This window comes from Podarcis liolepis (assembly GCF_965112155.1).
Source record: "Podarcis liolepis genome assembly, chromosome: Z".
In the NCBI taxonomy this organism is placed as follows: domain Eukaryota; kingdom Metazoa; phylum Chordata; class Lepidosauria; order Squamata; family Lacertidae; genus Podarcis; species Podarcis liolepis.
This window is the reverse complement of record NC_139570.1, coordinates 11,024,292-11,046,422: the sequence shown is the minus strand read 5'-3', so window position 1 is coordinate 11,046,422 and position 22,131 is coordinate 11,024,292. Positions and strand designations below refer to the sequence as shown.

Genomic DNA, 22,131 nt, shown 5'->3' with positions numbered 1-22,131 from the left:
TAATCTCTCGTGCTATTATTTTTTAAAAGATTCTGTTTGTTTTTAACTGGGGTTTTTTGTGTATACTTTTTAGTATATCTTGCAAACCACTTGGTTTTACTACAATCAAGTGATATACAGATTTTATTAAATAAAATAATGAGAGGTTAGGTGTATTTAATATGCCTATAATATTTCTTTTGCCTAACCTATGAGGAAAAGGTCCCTGCTCCCAGGCGCTTCCAGTGTAAAATACAGGTAAGCGGTAACAACTAAGAGTGCGTGTTGTTGCTTCATCATTTAAAACAAAACCGATCTCTGTGTCTTACTATTTTTGTAGCGCTTCCCCTTCTTCTTTATAGCCCCTCAACAAAGCTTTTAACAACGTGGAAGAGGAGATAGGGCGGGCTTGGTACAGGGCTTAATGAATGGGCTAGTTTTATTGTAATTATTTGTACGTTTTAAACAGATTTTATATCCGTATATACTGTCTTAATTCTATTAAGAACCGTTAGCCGTTCTTTTTTTTAATCAGTTAGCCGCCTAGAGTCCCGTCAGGCGGAGTTTAATAAACAAAGACACTCTTAACAGCAACAGTGAGGAAGAGAAGAGGATGACAGCCTGTAAACAATCACGCGCAGCCCAACGTCACCCTCCCTTGCTGGTTGCCGGAGAAGCGGCTGAGACTGTGAACCACAAAGACGGTGGCGGGGCGGGGTCGGCGCCGTGATTGGCTGTCGCCGCGAGGCCACGCCCAGATACTCCTCCTCCTCCCTCCCCCGCCCCGTTCGCTCGTTCTACTCAGGTGACTGGCATCGAGGTCGCCGTCGCCACCTGCGCCTGCCCGCTCGTTTCTTCCGGCTCCGAGGAAGCCGCTTCTCCGCCGCCGGCATGGAGACGCAACGCTCAGCCGCCGGTCGCCTCCCGCGCGCTCTCTTCTGCGCCCTCGTCCTCTCCTTGCTCGAAGGATCAGGTGAGCGCCGGCTCTGGGAGGAAAGCGGGGCTGAAACGGCTGCGGGGGGGGGAGGGGCAGTGGGATTGGATAGACAACCCACACCACCAAAAAAAGAGCTGGAAGTGACCCCAAGGGTCATCTAGTCCAACCCCCTTGCAATATGCGGGAATCCCGCCCACAGGTGCCCCTGGGTGGTTTCGAACCACCAGCCTTCTGGTGTTTACAACCAGACGCACACACACTGCACCGCAGAGAACCCAGACTGAAGCTGGGAGGGTGCCTGTTGGGCTTCTGTGTGAGTCACCAGACTGCTTTGTGTCCGTCGCCATTGTGTTGTGTCCGTCGCAATAATAATAATAATAATAATAATAATAATAATAATAATAATAATAATACTGTGTTGATAGAAGTAGCATCTAGGTTTTTTGAGCTGCTGGAGAACAGAAGCTCTTGAAATGACTTGCGAGCCTCAAGCTGGGAGGGTGCCTGTTGGCCCCCTTCATGAATCTTAATCACGGAATTGTAGAGTTGGAAGGGGCCACGGGGGTCATCTAGTCCAACCCCTTTCAGTACAGGAAGCAATGACTTAATCATAGAATTGTGGAGTTGGGAGGGACCATGAAAGTAATCTAGTCCAACCTCATGTAGTGCTAGAATCTTTTGCCCAACATGGGGCTTGAACCTCAGGTGGAATCTACACACATATTAAAAAAAACTCTGTGAAGATGCTTTTTTAAAATAATAATAATAAAATTTTTGAAAAATACATTGAATTTTGCATAGCTTGCTCTTGTTTTTTTTATTAATATTTTATTAAATTTATCAGTGAGAAAATTCAGAAAAAATACAAAAACAGAAAAATACAAGGTCAAAATACAAAAATACAAACATTAAGCAGGGAGTTTTGTTTTTTCTGCATAGCTTGCTCTTGCCATGTAGTATCACATTTGTATATTGCACTTTCAACACATTTTATTTGCAGCTGCGTAGATGAGTTAAGATCTCAGCTGTCCAGCCTTCCTCTCTGCGACTAGTGCATCCTGGATATTCAGCTGCTGAATGTAGCAGATCAAGAAGAATGGGCTGTCTTCAGGGGAGACTCACCTGCTACACCCCTGCTTGAGTGGGTGTTCCAGGCTTACTTGCTTCCCCCAGTTGTTCATTATTGGGGATGTGGGGTTTGGTCTATCCATGCACTATATTGAACAGGAATGGACCACTGCTGCTAGTGATGCTGAGGTGCACATCAACACTGGCTACTCCAGGGAAGGAGATGGCCTGTGTTGTACAGTACGTCTCTGCATTACCTGGCAGGGCTTGTTAGCCTCCCAGGAGAACTCTGCTGGTGTGCCTCTACCTTGAGGGCAGCTGAGTGATTCAGTTGTCAGTTGCCTTCTTCCATCTCTCTATTGGGAGGGTATTCAGTCATTTGATTTGTATGGATGTTCATCAAAATCAGTTATTGCATCCTCTGCCTAGATTGAGACTTGCCTCTTTCCTGTGGGAGATGTGCTCAGCACAGTGGAGTGTGCAGAAATGCAGGAAATTGGGTAACTGCTGCTCCTCCCTGCTAAAAGTGAACTTTGGGATCAGGAGTGAACTGTGCCTTCAGTCAAAAAGTTGGGGTGTATTCAGGATTGGGAGGGGCTATAGCATGGGGCAGAGGAATATCTGAAAAGTAAAGGTCAGGTAAGGAGCCATTTAGGAAATAGGCTGACATATTATATCTTCCTAGCCCTTTGAAAATTCTAACCTGCTTCTCAGGCAAGTAAGGCTCCAGAGGTAGCTCCAGTTAATTAAAAAATAGAAACCTTGGAATTATAACTTCTAAAGCATACTCTTGAAAGCACTGAAGAAAAGCTAAAGATAAGCATTTCTTTTCTTTTCAAATAATGACAGGGCAGCAAAGCTAACTCTGAAATGTTAAGATTGTAGTCCTAAGCATTCTTGCCCCCAAGAAGTAAGCCTTGCTGAATTTGGAACTTGCTCTCCAGTAAACATGATTAAATGTTACTCAGGCGGTGAATAACTGAACTGTCCATAACTTGCCCAGTTAAAAGCATGATTACCTGGATTTTGAGATGGGCCCATAAAGTGCTCCTCTCAAATGGTAAACAAAAAAAGTGGGGGTATTGCACTTTACTACCTTAATGAGAGTGCAGAAAACAATGTTTTGTTATATGTGCAGATGTTCTTTAAACACTTGACATGGCACTAAAGCATTGCTGTCTGCTAAGAGCAGGACATAGTCTTCAGGGGGTCATAGCTTGGTGGTTAGAGCATCTGCAATGTATGCACAGAGATTCCTCACAAATCGAGTTTAAAGGCTCTTGAGAAAGAATCTGAAGAGCTGTTGCCAGAAAAGACAACTACTGTGATGGATGGACCATTGTTCTAATTTGGCTTAAGGCAGCAACATGTCCTGAATTAAAAAGCGAAGCGTGAAGCTTTCCCATACCTACATATGAGTTAAACATGGCTTGAGTATGTTGCAGCAATGTTTTATCAGTCAAGATCTCTTACAAAAGAGTTAGCTGGTTGAAATAAAGTGACTTCAGAAGAACCTTGGGGTTCTATGCTGATGCTTTCATTTGGTGAACCAAAGTCCCCAGTCATTCCCAGGCTCCCAAGACATGTGGGAACAGGACTAAGGTTTACTCACTGTAAAGATCCAGAATCAAACATACTCTCATGCGTCACTCACTCTTAAGCAAAAGAGAAAGCTGGTTTCTTTGGAGACCCCTTACCAGAAAGTTAAACACATAGCACAGAGAAACAGTTTCAATGACAAATGGCCCCTCTTCAGATGACCAGCTGAAAAAGCCTACCTATCGCCTTCTTTAAAAGATCATGTACTGTAGTGTCATTACTCTGCCCTAAAGATCTGGCATACTCTGTGTCTTCCATCAGCAGAAGGAATTCACAGTTGCAAGTCAGAGTTACAAATGCTAAGCTTGTAGCCATGGAAAGAATAACAGTAGGTATTACAAATGTAGTGATCATTCTTCCAGAATAAATTTTGATGTGGGTGTTGGCAGCTGGGAAAGGGGAGGAGAGAAAGCATGCTTGGGAACAAATGGTTGTAAAATTGAAATTTGTGCTTCTACAACAGCCTTCTCAACCTGGTGACCTCCAGATGTTTTGCACTACAGTTCCCATCATTCCTGACCATGGCCCATGCTGGCTGGGGCTGATGGGAATCAGAGTCCAGCAGTATCTGAAGGCTGTTGGAATGGGGAAAGCTGCAGAAGAACTGTTTCTTCCACTTTAGTTACCTTTAAAAACGCTTGATATAAATACTGCCTGCAGGTGTGTTTTGTTTTGTTTTAAATGTGGTGATTCAGTCCTTTGTTTAAATATCACCATGTCCAGATATCTGGTAGACAGCTTCAGACAAGCAGCCATCCCTTGACACATATTTCATAACACTTACCTACACGTCCTGTTCTGTAAGAATTAACAAGAATGTATGGTGTGCCTTGGCTGGGATTAGATAGGAAATGTGTTTTTATTTAAAGTTGATGGGCATGTTATCATGCCTTATAATAATGGTTTTAGCAGGTAATATTATTTTGCAAGCTTAATGTAGTTAATAAGACTTCTCAGGCTGCCCTGTAGTTGGCAGGAAAACAGAATGAATACTTCTAAGTTCACTTAAATGGTGAACCCTAATGTGTTGCCTTTTTGGATAGGTGATTGGGATAGGTGAGTGAACCTAGGTCTTTGCATTGGGCTTCCAACAAAATTCCCTTGTATCTATGGTTCTTGCCCTACACTCACTCACTCTTTGGGTACTTGAGCTACTTTCTCCCAAGAAGGCTTCTTTAATCCCTTCTCCTACTCGTTCTCCTGGAGTAAAGGACCATCTACTCACTGCTGTATATAAGCAAGCATTGAGGTTAACAGCTGGGAGTGCTCTAAAGCTCTTCGGAAGCCTCTTTTGGGCAAGGTGGAAAAACACTTCATATCTCCCGCCCCTTAAATGACCACATCTCTCCTTGCTTCCCTTTCCTTCTAATTATATCTGCACATCATTAGTGAATAAAGAATGGACAAATGAAAGGGACAGACGGACGAATGCAAACCGTAGAAATGGGTTCTGCTTTGTAATGCTGCAAGTGCAAATGTAATGTATCCAGTGTTAGTCCTACACAGAGTAGACCCATTGAAAATGAACATGACTAATCCAGGTCCGCTAATTTCAGTCTGTCTGCTTTTGAAACCCAGTTTTCCCTTTCTGCTAGCACAAGAGGCTCTGTGTCTCTAAAGAAGTGGCTCACACAAAATGCTACCCAAAAGCACTAAGGTCCCACAGAAGCATTTTGGAGTTCCACCAGTAAGATCAGTGATGGTGTTCCTCTGAAAGACAGCTTGCTTTCCACTGCTAATGTCCCTCTGTCATGTGCTGCTGCAGAGGATTATTCAGGACCATTTTATTGTGTAAAAATGTAAGCCTGTCAAAGGAGCCTGAATGCAAAGTGTGAGTTTCTAGAGATGATTATAACACATTGTCTAATGAGCAAACAATATTCTAGTTGTTTACCAGGCTTATGCTGTGGATGTAGAAGTGAAAGATGCATCCAATGAGACATGCCTATTTGGAAAATGGATTATGAACTTCTCTATAACATATGAAACTGAACACAATGAATATGTAAGTATCTAACCTGTTATTGAAACTTTCAAAATCTAGTGTATGTGTGTGTAAACATATGTTTCCATATTAAGTATGTGCCATGAATAGTTCCTATTTGGGTATCTTAATTCTAAAATATATTAGCATTGCACTTTAATTCCTAATTAAGATGCTATTTCAGCACGAGCAAGATATACCTACTAGTGTTAAAATATTTCTTGCTAAATTTAATATCCCACTCCTTTCTTAGGTGATGGTGACTGACCCAAAGTCATATAGTGAGCTTCATAACTGGTCATAGGATTTCAGCCTGGTTCTCTCCAGTCTCAGTACCATAGCTGTCAACTTTTCCCTTTTCTTGCGAGGAATCCTATTCGGAATAAGGGAATTTCCCTTAAAAAAAGGGAGACGTTGACAGCTATGCTCAGTACAGCAGACCTGGGTTCTACAATCCTGATGGTAGTGTTTGTTGCAGCTTTAGGGTTTGATTGGAGCTTGGCCAACTTTCAACGTCTCCCTCCCCCAAAATACTTGTACATTATACCTCCCCCAGGCACCTGCATCAAGCATTCAGACCCCACCCCCTATACATACACTTTCTCATAGGCAAGCAAACAAATGCATACATGCAGCCACAACTGGTAATTTTAGCCTTCCCTACTCCAACGCTGGGGTGGAGGTGACAAGAGGCATCCCTGTTTAGACAAGATCTCTAAAGAGGCAGAGGCATTTTATCTCCCCATCTAGCACTAAGCATCATAGCATCAAATTCTGAGATAAGCCCCTATACCTGCTCATGAATTGTAAAAGGCAGCATTTCTACCTACCCCAGTGCTGGGGTGGGGAAAATTCTGCCATTTAGTCTCAGAAGAACAGGCAGAGAGCTCATATAAGAGACATAAGAGATTGCTTTAGTTGTTCCACACTGATGCTTGGTAATTGGCAGATAGGTCTGGTTTCCCTCCCCAAATGCCCTACAGGCCAAATGCGAGGAATCTGGTGGGCCTAGGTAGGTCCACTCACTGGCCAGAGGTTCCCCACAACTGCACAGCACCATTCTTGGCAACACCCTGGAAGAAAAATCCCTTTAAAATCGGCTTAAAAGCAGTGCAGTAAATGGGTTGCATTTAAATGGATGTACCAAATCTAACAAAAGGGATTGTCTTGGATATAGGTAGGAGAACTTGAATTCTATTCCAAAACTCAAGTACAGTACAGTTGTACCTTGGAAGTTGAATGGAATCCATTCCAGTTGTCCATTCGACTTCCAAAACGTTTGGAAACCAAAGCATGCAGGAGCAGCCAATCAGAAGCCCTGTAGGATGTTCCGGGTTTGCGATGTTCAGGAGCCAAAATGTTCAGGAACTAAGCTGTTTGAAAACCAAGGTATGTCTGAATATAGTTGGCGCTTTCTAGAAAAAAGACAAAAGTCCTCCGGCTGATACTGGGAGTACTGGTCAGTGACTGCTGTCTGTTTTCTTCAAAATGTTTCAGAAAAACACAGTTCTTACGTTCCCTGAACATGTAAGATATGACGGAAGCAGTTGTGACAACGAAATATCTGGCCCTGTGCTAGCAATAGAGTTTGGAGAAGGTCATTCTTGGAATATCAGCTTCACGAAAACAAACGACACCTATCAAGGGATCATCTCCTTCACCTACAACACCAATGATACAGCACTGTTTCCAGATGCTAAAATGAAAGGTAAAGGTGGCATTCCAAGTTACCCTGCAAAAGTTGTTCCAGCTCTTAACAGGGTGAACTCCTCACTTTAGAAATAAATGCCTTTTTTAAAATTCAGAGGCTGAATAATTCAAGTTTACAGCAAAACTAATTCATTACTTGAAAAATTTGCACAACTTTATATTTGTGAAAGTTCCATAGATGAGGATATTACATAGTAAGTGTTATATTGCAAAGCTTTGTATAATTCCAACCTATAATTGCTACTCCTTTCCACCATGTGGCCCAGAAGTCCCTGTGGTGGCATCTGGGCAAGGGCAGAGATTTAAAAAAAAGGATCAAAAGTGGCACTCTGTTTCCATGATCCTAGTCCTAGGCCCACTGCTATTCTTGCTCCCCTCCAACAATTGCCACCTCCCTGCAACTCTAGCTAGGATGGTCTTGCTAGGTGTGATGGTGGTGGTGGTGAGGATGACGATGATGATAATGATAATAATAATAATAATAATAATAATTTATTTATACCCCACCCATCTGGCTTGGCCTTCCCAGCCACTCTGGGCGGCTTCCAACAAAATATTAAAATACAGTAGTGCGTCAAACATTAAAAGCTTCCCTAAACAGGGCTGCCTTCAGATGTCTTCTAAAAGTCTGGTAGCTGTTGTTCTCTTTGACATCTGGTGGGAGGGCGTTCCACAGGGCGGGCGCCACTACCGAGAAGGCCCTGTGCCTGGTTCCCTGTAACTTGACTTTTTTCAGCGAGGGAACCACCAGAAGGCCATCAGAGCTGTACCTCAGTGTATGGGCAGAATGATGGGGGCGGAGACGCTTCTTCAGGTATACTGGGCCGAGGCAGTTTATAAGCCTTTTAAATGCCTTCTAGTAAGACAAATTTAGGATTTGATACATGATAAAACGTATTTTTGTAGTAAGATAGTCAGAAGAGCCTGCTGGATCTGGTCATCAGCCCATCCTGTTGGCCCATCTAATCCAGTTCTCACCATAGCCAAACAGTTCCCTGTGGCAAACCAGCAAGCAGAGTTTGAGCATAAGACCACTCTTCCCCCCCCTGTGGCTTCCAGCAACTGGAAACTTGATAGTTCAAACCATTATTTTCTTGAGCTAGGCTGTAGCCTACAATGGCTTATGCCATATTGGTTAGCCTTCAATTTAACCACAGAGCTTTTTGTAGCCAAAATTACAACAATGTACCTGAGACGCACAAAGACCTGCTTGCTTGGCTTTAATGTTCATAATATCAGTTGTCTTAAAAGCATCTGTTATTTTTCTTTTTAATAGGACTAATTACCACCTCTACAAACTATCCTTTGCATCCAGTTGAACTAGACACAGTTTTCATTTGTCAAAATGTGGACTTCGTTGAATCTGGCAGTGTTATACAGAACTTCCAGAATGTCGTTCTTGAGGCTTTTCTTCCGTCTGGCAACCTAAGTGACCAAAGTTAGTAGTTCATAGTCTTGTGCAAACATTTTCCCCTTCTACCCTAGGGGTTGGGGAACCTGTGCCCCTCCAGATGTTGTTGCACCACCACTCCTATAGCTTCAGCCTTCATGACCAGTGGTTGCAATCATGGGAGTTGTAGTCTGACAACGTTTGAAAGGCTCCTATTCTAGCAGTTTTACAAAGCTTCTGAAGAACTTTGCCAGTTTATCTAGTCAGCATATGTATTTGATTAGCTGCAGGTTCCCTATCTGAGTTTAGAGATCTGACGTGGGGACTGCTAAGGTTTTTTTGAGGCTTGTTGCTTCTTCTAGAAATGCATTTTTATTTTCATTTACTTTTCACTTCCAGAAAATAGGTTCTGTTGCTGTGGTTCCAGAGCGTTACTCTTTGGCAGTCCTCTAGTTTAAAAAGTTGCTAGTTGGCCTTTACTGGTTGTCTCCTGTTTTGTGTGCACAAGCTGTAGGAACATAGGAGGCTGCCTTAAACAGAGGAAGGCCATTGGGTCCATCAGCTCACTATTGTCTACACTGGCAGGCAGCAGCTCTCTGTAATTTCAGGCAGCATCCTCTTCCAACTGTACCAGGAGATGCTGGAGATTGAACCCAAGAACCTTCTGCATGCAAGGCAGGTGTTCTGCCACTGAGTTCTGGCCCTTTGATAGTCTTCATAGTTTGCTAGTATCTTCATAGCTGGAAATAGGTGAACAGTTTGGTGTTCTTCAGGGTCTGTGAATTTAGTTCTGTGCTGCTAGTGTATATATTTCTATTTTTCAGAGACCGTGTGCGATAAAGATGCTGTAGTCACCCCTGAACCTGCTGTTCCTGATACCAGCTCCACTGATACCACCTCCATCACCAATACCACCTTCATCATCAATACCACCTCCATCACCAATACCAATACCAATAACTATACCTATACTAATACCAATACCAATACCAATACCAATACCACCTCCATCACCAACGACACCACAGAGGAGGCTAACACAACAATTTTATCATCACGTTCCATCAGCCAACCAGATGAGATACCTGCCACAGGAACCTACTCTGTTAAAAGTGACACCGAGGTCTGTCTTCTGGCAACCATGGGGCTGCAGCTGAACATGACAAATGTAATTATTTTAGTCAATGTTTTATCTATTGGGCACATAAGCTCTGGTTTCAGGGCATCTAGCAAAGTTAAACATAAATCGCTAACAAATACATTTATTTATTTATCTTTAAAAAATCCATTAGCAGCAGATAAAACAGCAACATGTAAGGTGTTGCATAAATCAAAAGGTCAAAAGGTGGGTGATCCTCTCCCCGCCCCACACCTTTAGCTCTGCAACTGCTGACTTGTATAGTTGTATGCTTGGTGAAAGGAATGCAGTTTGTGGTGTGTGTTTAGCAGGTGAAAGTGCCTTGGAATAGGACCTCCCAAAACCTTTGAAGATGGCATTCTGTTCTGCAAATTGTAAGTGCACAGCTCACCCACAGAGGGAGCCCAAGTGCATAAGGCTGAGAAGCTGGTGCTTGTTAAGGTACCAGTTTAGATCAGTTACTCTCCTTGGAACTGTAAGATGGAAGGGGAAATAAGCACCCCCTTTTATTCTTTTGGAATCTAGCAGTGCTGATCTGCTTGGATAGTCAGGCTAGTTCTACAACAGAGTATAGAAACTATTCAGTGTTTATGAACAAGCATTTGACATTCTTTATGGGCATGGGGAAGCTTGTGAAAGAAGCGTTGTGAGAGGCTTAATTTTCGGTTTGCTCTGGGTTTTCATTTCTTTATTAAATTTATTTATTGAATTTATATCACACTGTTCTTCCCAAAGACTCTTATGAACATTAATCCAAACACAACTACAGCTAGCGGGCGTTGCGGCAATAGATCTTCTGTCCTCACCCTGACAGATACCGACATCGTGGTTGTCTTAACTTTTGCTGTCGTAAGTAACTCATTATTCTGTGTGCATATATGTGGGAAATGAATTCAGCTTCATTGCAGGTTCTTGAAAACTTATTTCTCCATTCAGGTTGCATCACCTTTTGACTGTTAGTCGCTCTCGCAAGAGCAGCGTAACAACTCTGCTATTGTATTGGGAGGGGGTGCATGAGTGTTAAGAGCCCTGTTTGTGCCTCTTACGAAAGTGCAGGAGGATAACCAGAAAGCAAACTTTTATTTTTTAAAAACTCCTGCTGCGTGTTGACAAAGTCGCAGCAGTATTGCTACGCACGGTTGACATAGGAAGCTGCCTTATGCTGAGTTAGACCATTGCATCCATCTAGCTCAGCACTGTCAACACTGACTGGCAGCAGCTCTCCAGAGTTTCAAACAGGGACCTCTCCTAGCCCTACCTAAAGGTACTGAGGTCTGAACCTGGGACATTTTGCATGCAAGGCAGATGTTCCACCTCTGAGCTACAGCACACCCTTACATTGCAATTAAGTTTTACTTGCTATGTCACATGCCCTCAACTCCTAGTTTTTAAGGAAGAAGTTCAGCAGCTTGGTGATAAGCTGTTGAAGAAAATCTCTTTTTCAAGATGACTAAGGAGGGAAGAAGCTTCTCTAGTGTCAAAACTGAGATTTATTAATGCTAATGTAAAGGTAAAGGGACCCCTAACCATTAGGTCCAGTCGCGGACAACTCTGAGGTTGTGCGCTAATCTCGCTTTACTGACCAAGGGAGCCGGCGTACAGCTTCCGAGTCATGTGACACATGACTAAGCCGCTTCTGGCGAACCAGAGGAGCGCACGGAAACGCTGTTTACCTTCCTGCCGGAGCGGTACCTATTTATCTACTTGCACTTTGATGTGCTTTTGAACTGCTAGGTTGGCAGGAGCTGGACCTGAGTAACGGGAGCTCACCCCATCACGGGGATTCGAACCGCCGACCTTCTGATCAGCAAGTCCTAGGCTTTGTGGTTTAGCCCACAGCGCCACCCGTTTATTGTTAAGTTGGGGCCCTAAAACTTCTTAAATTCTGTCTGATGCTGAACTAGAAAGTTTTGCAAAGGTATTTTTAGGTTGTATATGTAACTTGATGAATTGCTTGCTTAAACAGAAGAACACAAGCTTTGAAAGATTTTACCTGAAAGCGGTGGACGTCACTGTGACCAACCCTGTAAATGGTAAGATTCTAGCTGTAAGCTGTCAAGTCAGATCTTTTTACTTAGTCTCAATATTTAAGCAACATTTTAATGTGCCAACACCTTGGTTGTACTTAGCTGGCTGTATGCATACTAGGGCTAATGCAAAGTTAAGGCCACTCTGCTTTGAGTCAAAGGTATCCTTGTGTGAGAAACTGAAAGGTAGATTTCACGGGCCATAAAATGCAGCGACTTTTTTGGGGTGGCTGTTTCCTTGCCACCCAAGATGGCAGTGTCAACAAGAGATCACCTTGTGGCATCAAGGCACCATGGGAAAATACCTTACTGCCTAAAAAAAGCAAGTGGGTGCTCCCTCTGAAATTGTTCACAGAATTCAGACACCCACAAAATCAGCCAAGTTCTCCTTGTTTTGCCACACACAAATGGAGTAGCAAATTTGAGCGTGGCATTTTACTACAGCCCTGATTTGAAAACTGATTATCCTCTAATCAATTCAATTCAGATCTCCTCATTTTGTACACATTTCACAGCAGGTAAATTTCCCCAGTTAATAGACCCCCTCGCACAAAATTGGCCTGCAGTAGTACTTTTAGAAATGGGAGCTTATAAACTGTGCGCCTGCAAGTCTTCACGCAAAACGTCTTTTTCCTCCACAGGAACGCAGTTTGCTGCAAGTGACAATCTCACTTTCTGGGAGGCCTCCCTCGGGAGCTCATACATGTGTCGGAAAAAGGAGACTCTTGTAGTGACTCCTTCATGTAGCCTGCACGTCTTCAACTTAAGGATCCAGCCATTTCAAGTACAGAATGGCCAGTTCTCCATAGGTAAGAATGAATCCCTCTCCCCATCCCCTCCCCCCAAAAAGCAGCCTTTGGAAGCTTTTGAGTTTAAAGACCAAAGTTTTAGATAGGTATAAAACAGCAAAGAAAACTCACTGTTTACTTGAAAAGTGATTTATTGAGCCCAGCAAGTGAGCCGTTTAATTTTATATGACTTGTATATTGCTTTATGCTTAACTCTTAAAATTATTTACAATATATAGATAATACAATAAAATGCAATGAATAGTATCTTGGCTGGCTCTCAGGGAGCAATTGGATGCTGTGCAGTAGTTAAACTTACAGCTGTAATAATGGAAATGCAGGTTTTGTCAAAAGTACTATTGGTGGGAGTGAGTATATCTTGACTAAATTGCTGCTGTTGAATTTGAGATCTGTAAGAGCTGGGGCAAAGCCCTCTCCCAGCTGCACCATTCCTATGGAGGGATACCCTGGCAGAGATCAACCTTGCAATTAAATAGTAAGCCTGTTTTATTGCAGCCGATAGCTTTCAGTTCTGACATAACCTGGGATTGTATTTGTGTACTGTTAGTGTGGTTCTAAGGTTACACTTATTTTTGTTTTCTGAGAAGGGGGAATTATTTGAAGGATGGAGTGGATCTTAAAGAGCAAACCTGATTCAGACAAGTGCATGTCACGTTCTAACCATTGGCAGGTGACTCTCCAAAAGCAGAGGCTTTTTCTATGTGGCATTTGTTCATTTATTCATTCATTTATTTGAATCTGGCTTGATGGTTAGCTTTCAAAAAGCCTTTGAGCCCGGTAGTTACAGAATAATAAATTTTAGGCATCAGGCTTGCTTGTCACCCCCCCCCCAAAAAAAACAACAACTATATTGCAAGAGCAATAGTGATTAAAGATATAAATGTAAATTTGCCCCCCAATCCCCCCCCCCAGTATTTCAGGATTCAGATAACATTTCTTTAAGGCATAATGTATTCTGCAATTAGGAATAAGCATCTTCTATTTACCACAAAAATCGATCTACTATAATATAGAAAAATAGATTTTTCCTTTATAGCATTCATAGTTTTTATAGCCATAATCAGGGTTAATCTTGACATGCTACCTGTGAGCTCCCCAAAAATGAATTCTAAACTTGCTTCATTCTCCATACCCACAAAATCCTTTCTATAGCCAAAAGATTTTAATTTAATTGGATGAACCAGTGTCCCAGCACCTGAATTCAACCCTTGATCTAAACTAGTGCTAGGAAACAAGGCCCTTTGGTGCAATCTTTTGGTATTTCCATCAGTCATCTAAGGTGAAAATTGTTGGCTTTAAAAAAGGGGATTAGTCAAGTTAATGAAGGATAAGCCTGCCTGTGACTGCCAACCCTGATTCCTACATTATCCCTCCACTCCCAGAAGCTATATGCTTCTGAATACCAGTTGCTGTAAACAACAGGGTGTAATTGCACCCAGACACTTCCTGTGAGCTGCCCACGAGCATCTCCTGGTCACTGCAAGAACAGGATGCTGGACTGATCCATCAGGATTCTTTTTAATGTTCTTATGACAAGCATTTGATTTCTAACAAAAATTTCTTGTAAGCTTAGTAACTTCAGGCATATATCTGCAAATTTTGAATCATTTTAGTTATCTAATAAATCTTCTGTTTTCCAAGTCTAGAGAGGGTTGGGATAACTTGGTTGTTTGTCAGACCAAAGGCCAGAATTCTAGCATGTAGGATTGTAACGCTGCTCGCATAAAGGCGAAGGCATAGCTCTTGGCAGACATCATATATATATTTTCTCCCACCTTTCTTGTCTACAGCACGAGAATGTTTGCTGGATGATGACACCTATCTAATCCCAGTTATAGTTGGCGCTGGTCTTATGGGCTTGATTATGCTTATAGTGATTGCTTACGCGCTTGGCAGAAGACAAAGCCAACCCGGATATCAAACCTTGTAAATTTTGTGTGACTTGTTCTTGGCTTTGGCTGTGATGTCTAAAGAAAAGTGCAAGCTCCCAAATGGAAGCCAGCCACCAAAAAGGTCCACGATTCTCTCCTCCTTAAAACTGTGGAGATGGCCCCCCAAAACAAAACATGATCAAGAACGTACCTCTTCTGAACATAATAAGGACATCATAAAAATGTATTGGGACTGACTAATGGCCATGGCAAAACCAGCCCATGGAAAATTAACCTTGCAAATACGTTTGTGTGCGAATTTCATGTGTGGAAATATACCTGCAAAACAGGCAATGGTACAAAAAGGAATTTCACTTAGGGTGACCCACTTAGAGTATCAGAACAGCATGGAAAAGCTGGGGTTTATACTTACTGCTTTGTACACTCCATCCTTTACAACTGAAAGGTAACCTGGCTGACTTAGTGACTGTAGCCTAGGATACCAGCCAGGGGAGCTGTGCAGTGCTTAAGCGGCATTTTTCCAGCTCATTAAAATCCCTTTGTAGCCACCTCGGCCCAAGGAAACCTGAATAATGCCGGCAAGGATGTAAAAGCTTTTCCTTTACTAGCACCATGGCACTAGTAACTTCTGAAGCTTGTAAATCCTAATTACTGTCCTGTCCTACCTGGTCATTTGGAAAACCGCAGAGCTGGATCTTGCGGGAGCTTAGTATTGCTTTCTTGCTATCTGCAGGGATAGAGGAGGAACCCTTCATCTTAGCATTCTCATTCCTTTCTTTAAAATAAAAGAGAGAGAGAGAATCAGAGTTCAAAGTGCCCTTAACTTTTACAGCAAATAACTGGGCTTGCTGTTAAAAGTCTTTTGGTTCCATTGCAGCCATTGATACTGGCTTGAAGCTGTTAAAAGTCTGTTTATACTTGTGTGCTAAAATGAAAACTATGTTCTTGGTTATACAATCTTGGATATTAAAAAAATAAGATTCATGATTATCACTACATTTGGCGCAAGCTGCTACCTGAAGTATACTGCCATGGGCAGGGTGAGAAAACGTGATCAAAAATAAATTTCTGCTCTACATTTTGCAGCAAATGACTTTGGTGTACAATGTACTACTCAAGTTTCCAGTAAGAGATTTAGTTACATAAAAGACCACTGAAATATGTAGAGTTTCTGCAACAATTGATTCTCTAAATGTGTAGAGTACCCTCCAAAAGTGAACCATCTGTTCTGAGAGTTTAAATTGTGCCTGTTCAGAACCACCTCGGTTTGGAATCCTCTAGCCTAGATGAGTAAGAGTGGGATTCCCCTTAAATCAAGGATTAATTCACTGTGGCCCTTTAGCCCTCGTGCCTCATTATGTTAAGAATGAAGAGAACAAGGTGGCAATCCCCACCCATGCTTCAATTTATCTGCTTGTGTTTCCTCCTCCAAACATAAATCAACTTGCTTAAATCACTCTTGTGAGCTGTCTGCTAGAAAAGTCTTTCCTTGGCTTGGCAATCTGATGATTTTTGCATGTGTGTTTGTGTTAACATGTACCAGCTTACTGAATTTGTCATAGCAATTTGTCATTGCACATATGCCATAACAGATTTAGACCAGACACAGTGGGTCAGAAATGATGGCAAAAATGTGTCCTGGAAAGCTAAGCAAAGTGCACACCTTCATCTTGAAGGTATAGAAATGCTTCTGCTAAGCACACGAGCTTTTCTACTTAAAATCTGTACAGCTTAAAAGTGACTGGTTTGTGTTAAAACACCTGAAACTTTAATGTCTGCTTTAATCTGTTGAAGCCACTGTCTTTCTTATATAATTGTATTTCTACGTAAGGACTTGATTGTCTGTGCACAAAATGCTTTAATAAAGAATCTTCTGTTCCTAAGGAAGCTTGGTCACATTGCTTGATTGAAAAGCTTTTCTGGAAAGTCTCCGCAATCACCTTTGCCCTCTCTCTAAGGCTGGACAGTAGATTATGTGTTACTATAAAGCTTTGGTTTTCCAGATGGCTCCTTCCAGGTAACTTACCTGCTGATTGAATTATTGGTGCATCTATCATGGAAACCCTACAGAAGTCCTAGTATACCCACAGATTGGGGTGAGGGGCTGTTGTCCACTCTTTTTCGACTGCACCCTATAATGCATCCTGTGTCTGCTTTGCACAGTGTAGAGGATGATCTGTAGTGGTGGGGAAACTGTCTCTTAAGAATGTTTTGTTCCTTGTCTTATCTCCATTTTTGAAACTCCACGGTCGCCTCTTTCTCCATTTTCCTGGAACACAGTTCGAAAGCTACTGCTGCAAGGGCTAAGCCAGACGACATCAACTCTTCACTTGCAGTTAAAAATAGCAAAAGCTTGTGAGGGCACGGGGGAAGCATATGAGGATCGCAGAAGATGGGGAGGTTTAAAACTTTTCCTCCCTGATGCAATCCTGAGAAATTTAAGAACCCTAAAAAGTTGCTCCTGGTCTGGACAGAAAAGCCTCTGTTGGCACCAGTGCAGACTTCCCTGTGAGGGCTGATGCATCAGTTAAAAATAACAGAGTGAGGACATCAGGACCATGGCATGATAGGAAAAGGTTAAACCTCCACTCCCCATGTTCTGTGGGCCTGGCAAATCCTTCCTTGCTATTTTTAACTAATATGATTGCAGGTCCCAAAGTTGGCTCTAAAAGCAGAGATGGCTAAAAGGTAGACTAAGTAGACCAGACAGAGTAAATAATCCTGGGCAAGCTGGACCTTGAGCTCATCCAGCAGGACACACTAACATGCAGCTTTTGCAATCCTGCAGGGTTTAAATATGTAAGCTACGCACGACTGGATTGTAGTTATGATTAGACTCCTAAGATTCATTCCAGTGCAGACTATAATATTGCCTAGATTCTGCCTCTCCAGAAATCCTCTTTATACACTTAGATGTCTTTAATACCATATTTTTATTCTATCTGAAAAGAAACAGGAAGAGCTGGGAAAACTATGTTAATAGCTGAACCCTGCATTCTCAGATGTTCTGAAAGCACTCACTTGGGCATAGAATTTGCAGCATCAATAGATGGACCCATATTACAGTGTCCACGTAGTATATATCAGGGCAGCTTGATTCAGTCAATTAGGATGTGCTTGTACTATTTATCAGTTGCATTGTATAAAATGGTGGCTTGCAGCTAACATGGCCAAGCTGCCTTATGCATGGAGGATTAGAATGTGGGGCCAAGTCCTTCCTATCTTTGGTTTGGACTAGAAGGACAACTAGCTGATGTCATTCAAAACTACCCTGAAACCCCCTTAGACTAGGTGGTATCCGGGAAGGTACACATGTATGACTTACTGTCTGTATCTGGGCACTCATTTGGAGCTAAGATTTGGGCTGCTGTTAGGACACTTTCAGGGCAGCCACATCCCTAGAGAGTAGCATTAGGACAATCATTAGCCTTGTCATAAGATGTGCATGGTCTAAATCAGGCATGGGCAACCTGTACTCTTCCGCATGCTATTGGACTGCAGCTTCTGGAAGCCCTGGCCATTGCAGTTAATGGCAAAGTAAGAGGAGAGTGGGAGCCCAGCAACTGAACATCTGAATGGTGATTGGTTCCCCATCTCCTGCCTAAATGGGCTTAAGGCTGAGCTGTCTGACCTTGTGCTTGAAGTATCGCTGAAGTAGAGGCAAGGCTTTCAAATCAGCATGGCTGGAATCAGGCTGCAGATCCTGGAAACACGCATAGTAGTAAGAGAAGCTCCTTTCAGTTGTGTTAGGCTAGCTCTAGAAAATCACAGGCACTCTGAAAGTGAACTAGTGCACTCCTATGCTTGTAATACATGTCCAGTATAAAAAGGGTAGTTTTTTAAGTATACGTAGGTGTTGCTTCTTGCGGCAGCAGAATTATCTGCTCATTTTTACAGTCTGCTCATTTTTACAGTCACAGTCCCAATAATGTCATAGCATCTGGAGGGGCAATAGTCCGGCACCCCAACAGTTGCTGGATAGCAAAAAGACTGGACAGTTAGGGAAAGAGAATGTTTGCAAACTATGTCGTCATATGCATTTGGAAGAAGGAAATAGAGCTTCCAAGTTCCTACTGTTGTTGGGAAGGACTGCATCTGTAAATAATCTTTGTATTTTCTGCAGCTAGAGACACACATTCTGTACTTTAAAATGGGTAAACTATTTCTATGTTTGGTAGCATAGTATTTCCTGTAGGGGGTAAACTCTGTGACATCCTAATTCCGTAACTCCTGAGTGAAGTGGAGGAATTTTGCAGATTGCCTGAATTTGTACCTCATAAAATGGGCTCTCTGAGTCTCCATGTTTGGGTAGATTTGGGCCCAATTTTGTGGTCTGCAATGATACCCTAACATTCCACCAAATTCTTGGCATTTTGGATGCAAGAAAGCTGCACACATTTCTAATAGCCCTAGAGGTGTTTTGTGTTAGTATGCTATCTTCAGCTAAAGTTACAACTTTTGGGGAGTGATGAGGACCACAGAAGGCCAGGGTTAGCCCAGGAAATTATTTTTGCAAAAGGCCCTGGTTTTGGCCTTCCCAGAAAACATCTAGCTCACTATTTATGGAAACGGGGTCCTGAGCAACAGAAAACAGTTTTGTCCCAGTAAGGTTCTCTTTTGTTTTAATATCCATGGTGGAAATGCATTGCAGAATAGTTTACTTTGATACCGAACCTTTTTGCGCCTCGGGCCCAGCAGTGAGACCATGTACACACAGTGGGGTGGGTGTGGGGAAAGAAAAGGTTTGGGTTGTAACCTGCTGCTGATAGCTGCTCAGGGAGGAATGGAGTTTATGCCAGGAATATGACTGGTGGGGATAAATATCCCGGTATGTCATCCTCCCCAACACAATCCCTCCTTCCAACACAGTTGTGCCCCCCCCCCCCCAGCCACCAAAAGGCTATTTGGTGGGCTGGAGATAGTGCATCTGGAGGAGTGTCAACTGAGAAGGCAGCTTGGGTGCTTGCATGCCCACACTGAAGGCCTCTAGGTTTCCCACACATGCCGCAAATGGGAAGGGGGCAGAATTACTTTGTCATCCAAACGGAACCTCTCAACTGTTTAACATTCCTATTACCCTTTCTCCATCCAGCTGAAGATTGCATCCCAGAGGTGGACTACTTCTTTGTGCCCATTATGGTGGGAGCGTGTCTGGCAGGATTAATTGCTCTCGTTCTTATGGCTTATTTTATCGGCCGCAAAACTCGTCATAATGCTGGCTATGAGCAGCTGTAAAAGCGGGGTGCAGTTTGGGCTGAGCACTTCCACTTTCAACCCGCTGAGGAGTGATTTGCAGCAGAAGAGTGTTCTGTTGTCACACACACATTGTTCAGAGAGACAAGCCTACTGTGTGCTCGTAATAATTAAGTGTGAAGTGACTTGTTTTGAATGTGGATAGGCCAAATGTACTTTTTTCCAAAAAACAAATCATTGCAGTGCCAACTACCATGATGGCACAAAGCCGCCTCAGATGTCTTGTCCTCTCAGACCTGATGCAAAACTAATACTGATTTCCTGCATGCCGTAGTTTGCAAACAGACACAAGGCTGCCTGTGCAAGAAACCAGACTTTACAACAGCTTTAAACACAAGCAAGCAGGTCTTGAGCGTATTTTAAAGCTCAGGTGAGAATCTGATGAATGAAATGTTGTGGACTTATTATGGGGCTTCTTGAGTGATGTGTATTTAAAAGGCCTTAAGCCATTTACCTCCTGATTTTGTGAAGTAAATATTTTGCATTATTGGGTCCCTCTACCATTAATTGAGCATTTTGAGTTTTCTACTTTTCAGAAGTGACTTATACCCTGTTACTAAAAAAATAGTAATAGTCCAAACATTACTCTGGTTGTGCCAGCCAGCATTATATAAAATAGGGCACTCGCTGTAGCCTCATTCTAATGTTTGTGAACGACTACCAGTTGTCTTGCTGTGGGTTGTGTTAAATAACTGTGTTTATAGAGTCATTGTGTATGTAATACACTGCCTATCATTTTGGCAGAATTGGCTTTTCATCTTGTGCACTGTTTACTAAAATAGCTGCCTTGACGTCCCTTCCTGGTGCAGAAGAACAGAATATATGCTTTTAAATAAAAATGAACACTGTTATTGAAATAAACATTCAATTATGTAAAGCAGAGATGGGAAACCTGTGGCACTCCAGATGGATGATGCTGGAGTACGATTGCCAGTTGACCTTTGGCTATGATGGGAGTTGGACTCCAACAATATCTGGAAGGCCACAGCTTCCCCTTCCTGCTATAAGGCAAGATAGCCTTTGGGTCATCATAACTATGTTTCAGTACCGTACATGGAAAGAAAGTAAGTCAGGATCCTTAACTTTGTTTAAGGACTTCCTGTAATAACAAAAACAAAAAAAATGTTTATGAGGATGTTGTAATATTCTGGAAGTTGAAAATGTTATGATAATAAACTGACCTGCCTTATTATTCAAGCAGCAGGGGAGCTGGGTGAAGCCTTATGATTATTATCTGGCTCTTCTTCCAGAGGCTTCCTTGAAAATCTTCCCCAAGGCTGCTTCTGAAATCCAAGCCTCTTGCTATTTAAAGTGTTGACATTCTGTTGCCTACACGCTGTTAAACTCTAGGTTAGATTACTGAAGCTTGTTACACGTGGGGCTGCCTTTGAAGACTGCTTGGGACCTGCAGTTGGTGCAGAATTGCACAGCAAGATTGTGCACCTGTTTAAGGCAGTCCAAGCATAGATGCCAATTCCGGAACAACTCTGCTGGCTGTCAGTTAGTTTCCAGGCTCAATTTAAAGTGCTGGCTTCAACCTATGCAAAGCCTTATGCAGTTCTTGACCCCCAATACCTTAGAGACTGCCTCTCCTCCCCACAGAAGCCACCGCACAGCCTGCATTTTTCATCTGAGGCCCTTCTCCATGTGCAGAAAGTGGCAAAACAAGTATAGGCCTTTTGAGTGGTGGCTCCCTGTTTGTGGAATGCTTTCCCCATGAGGCATTCCTGATGCCATTATTATCCATTTTCAGGCATCAGGCATTCCTATTCATCCAAGCTTTCAATCGTTAAATGTGGAGGGTATTGGGTATTTCTATGGGGGTCTCTTTTTTGCTTGTCTTTTTATTGGGCGGGGGTGTTGAGTTACTTATACCTGCCCTTTTATATATATATTACAGATGTGCTGTTGGGTTTTAGTTTTATTCTGGTTTTTATGTTTTGGTTTTAATTTTTGGGTCACTTGGTGTCACCTTCTCTGAAAAAAGGAAGTAATGCAATAAGTAATCATAATAATATTTTAGCTTTCCCATCAACTCTGCAAAAGGAAAACAGGGCACAGAGCCTATCTCATGCTCTATCTTGTTCTTTCCTTGAGGCAAACATCATCATGACAGGCAGTAGTGGCCTTGCAGTTCATACACGGATGGAGTTTGAGATGCCATATTTCTCCTGTCTTATTTGTGTAGAGATAAGGGAGCTTCCTGGCTCAGACTAGAGGTCAGCTCCCAATTTCAAGGCACCAGCATCAGACTTTTTTGAGGCTGGGATGATGCTGGGATTTTGCGAATTAAGCAAGTTACAATAAGTTGCTTTAACAGAGTTTAGACCTTTGGGGGGTGAGTC

The 22,131-nt window shown here is 42.6% G+C and overlaps 1 protein-coding gene across 3 annotated transcripts in view; it reads left to right on the top strand.

Annotated features, from left to right (window-relative positions):
• Window positions 1-745: 745 nt before the first annotated feature.
• The window catches only part of LAMP2 (lysosomal associated membrane protein 2), a 28,022-nt gene continuing 6,636 nt past the window's right edge, over window positions 746-22,131 (top strand). Inside the window, exons 1-9 of one of the 3 annotated variants that reach the window (XM_083486486.1) lie at window positions 746-952; window positions 5,470-5,588; window positions 7,065-7,275; window positions 8,554-8,715; window positions 9,492-9,835; window positions 10,541-10,654; window positions 11,772-11,838; window positions 12,474-12,641; window positions 19,626-20,986. In XM_083486486.1, the coding sequence (XP_083342612.1) occupies window positions 871-952; window positions 5,470-5,588; window positions 7,065-7,275; window positions 8,554-8,715; window positions 9,492-9,835; window positions 10,541-10,654; window positions 11,772-11,838; window positions 12,474-12,641; window positions 19,626-19,768 (1,410 nt within the window). In that variant the 5' untranslated portion in view covers window positions 746-870 and the 3' untranslated portion in view covers window positions 19,769-20,986. Of the gene's footprint in view, window positions 953-5,469; window positions 5,589-7,064; window positions 7,276-8,553; window positions 8,716-9,491; window positions 9,836-10,540; window positions 10,655-11,771; window positions 11,839-12,473; window positions 12,642-14,431; window positions 16,417-19,625; window positions 20,987-22,131 lie in introns of those variants that run through there. The other 2 variants (XM_083486487.1, XM_083486488.1) reach the window with 2 other exon arrangements.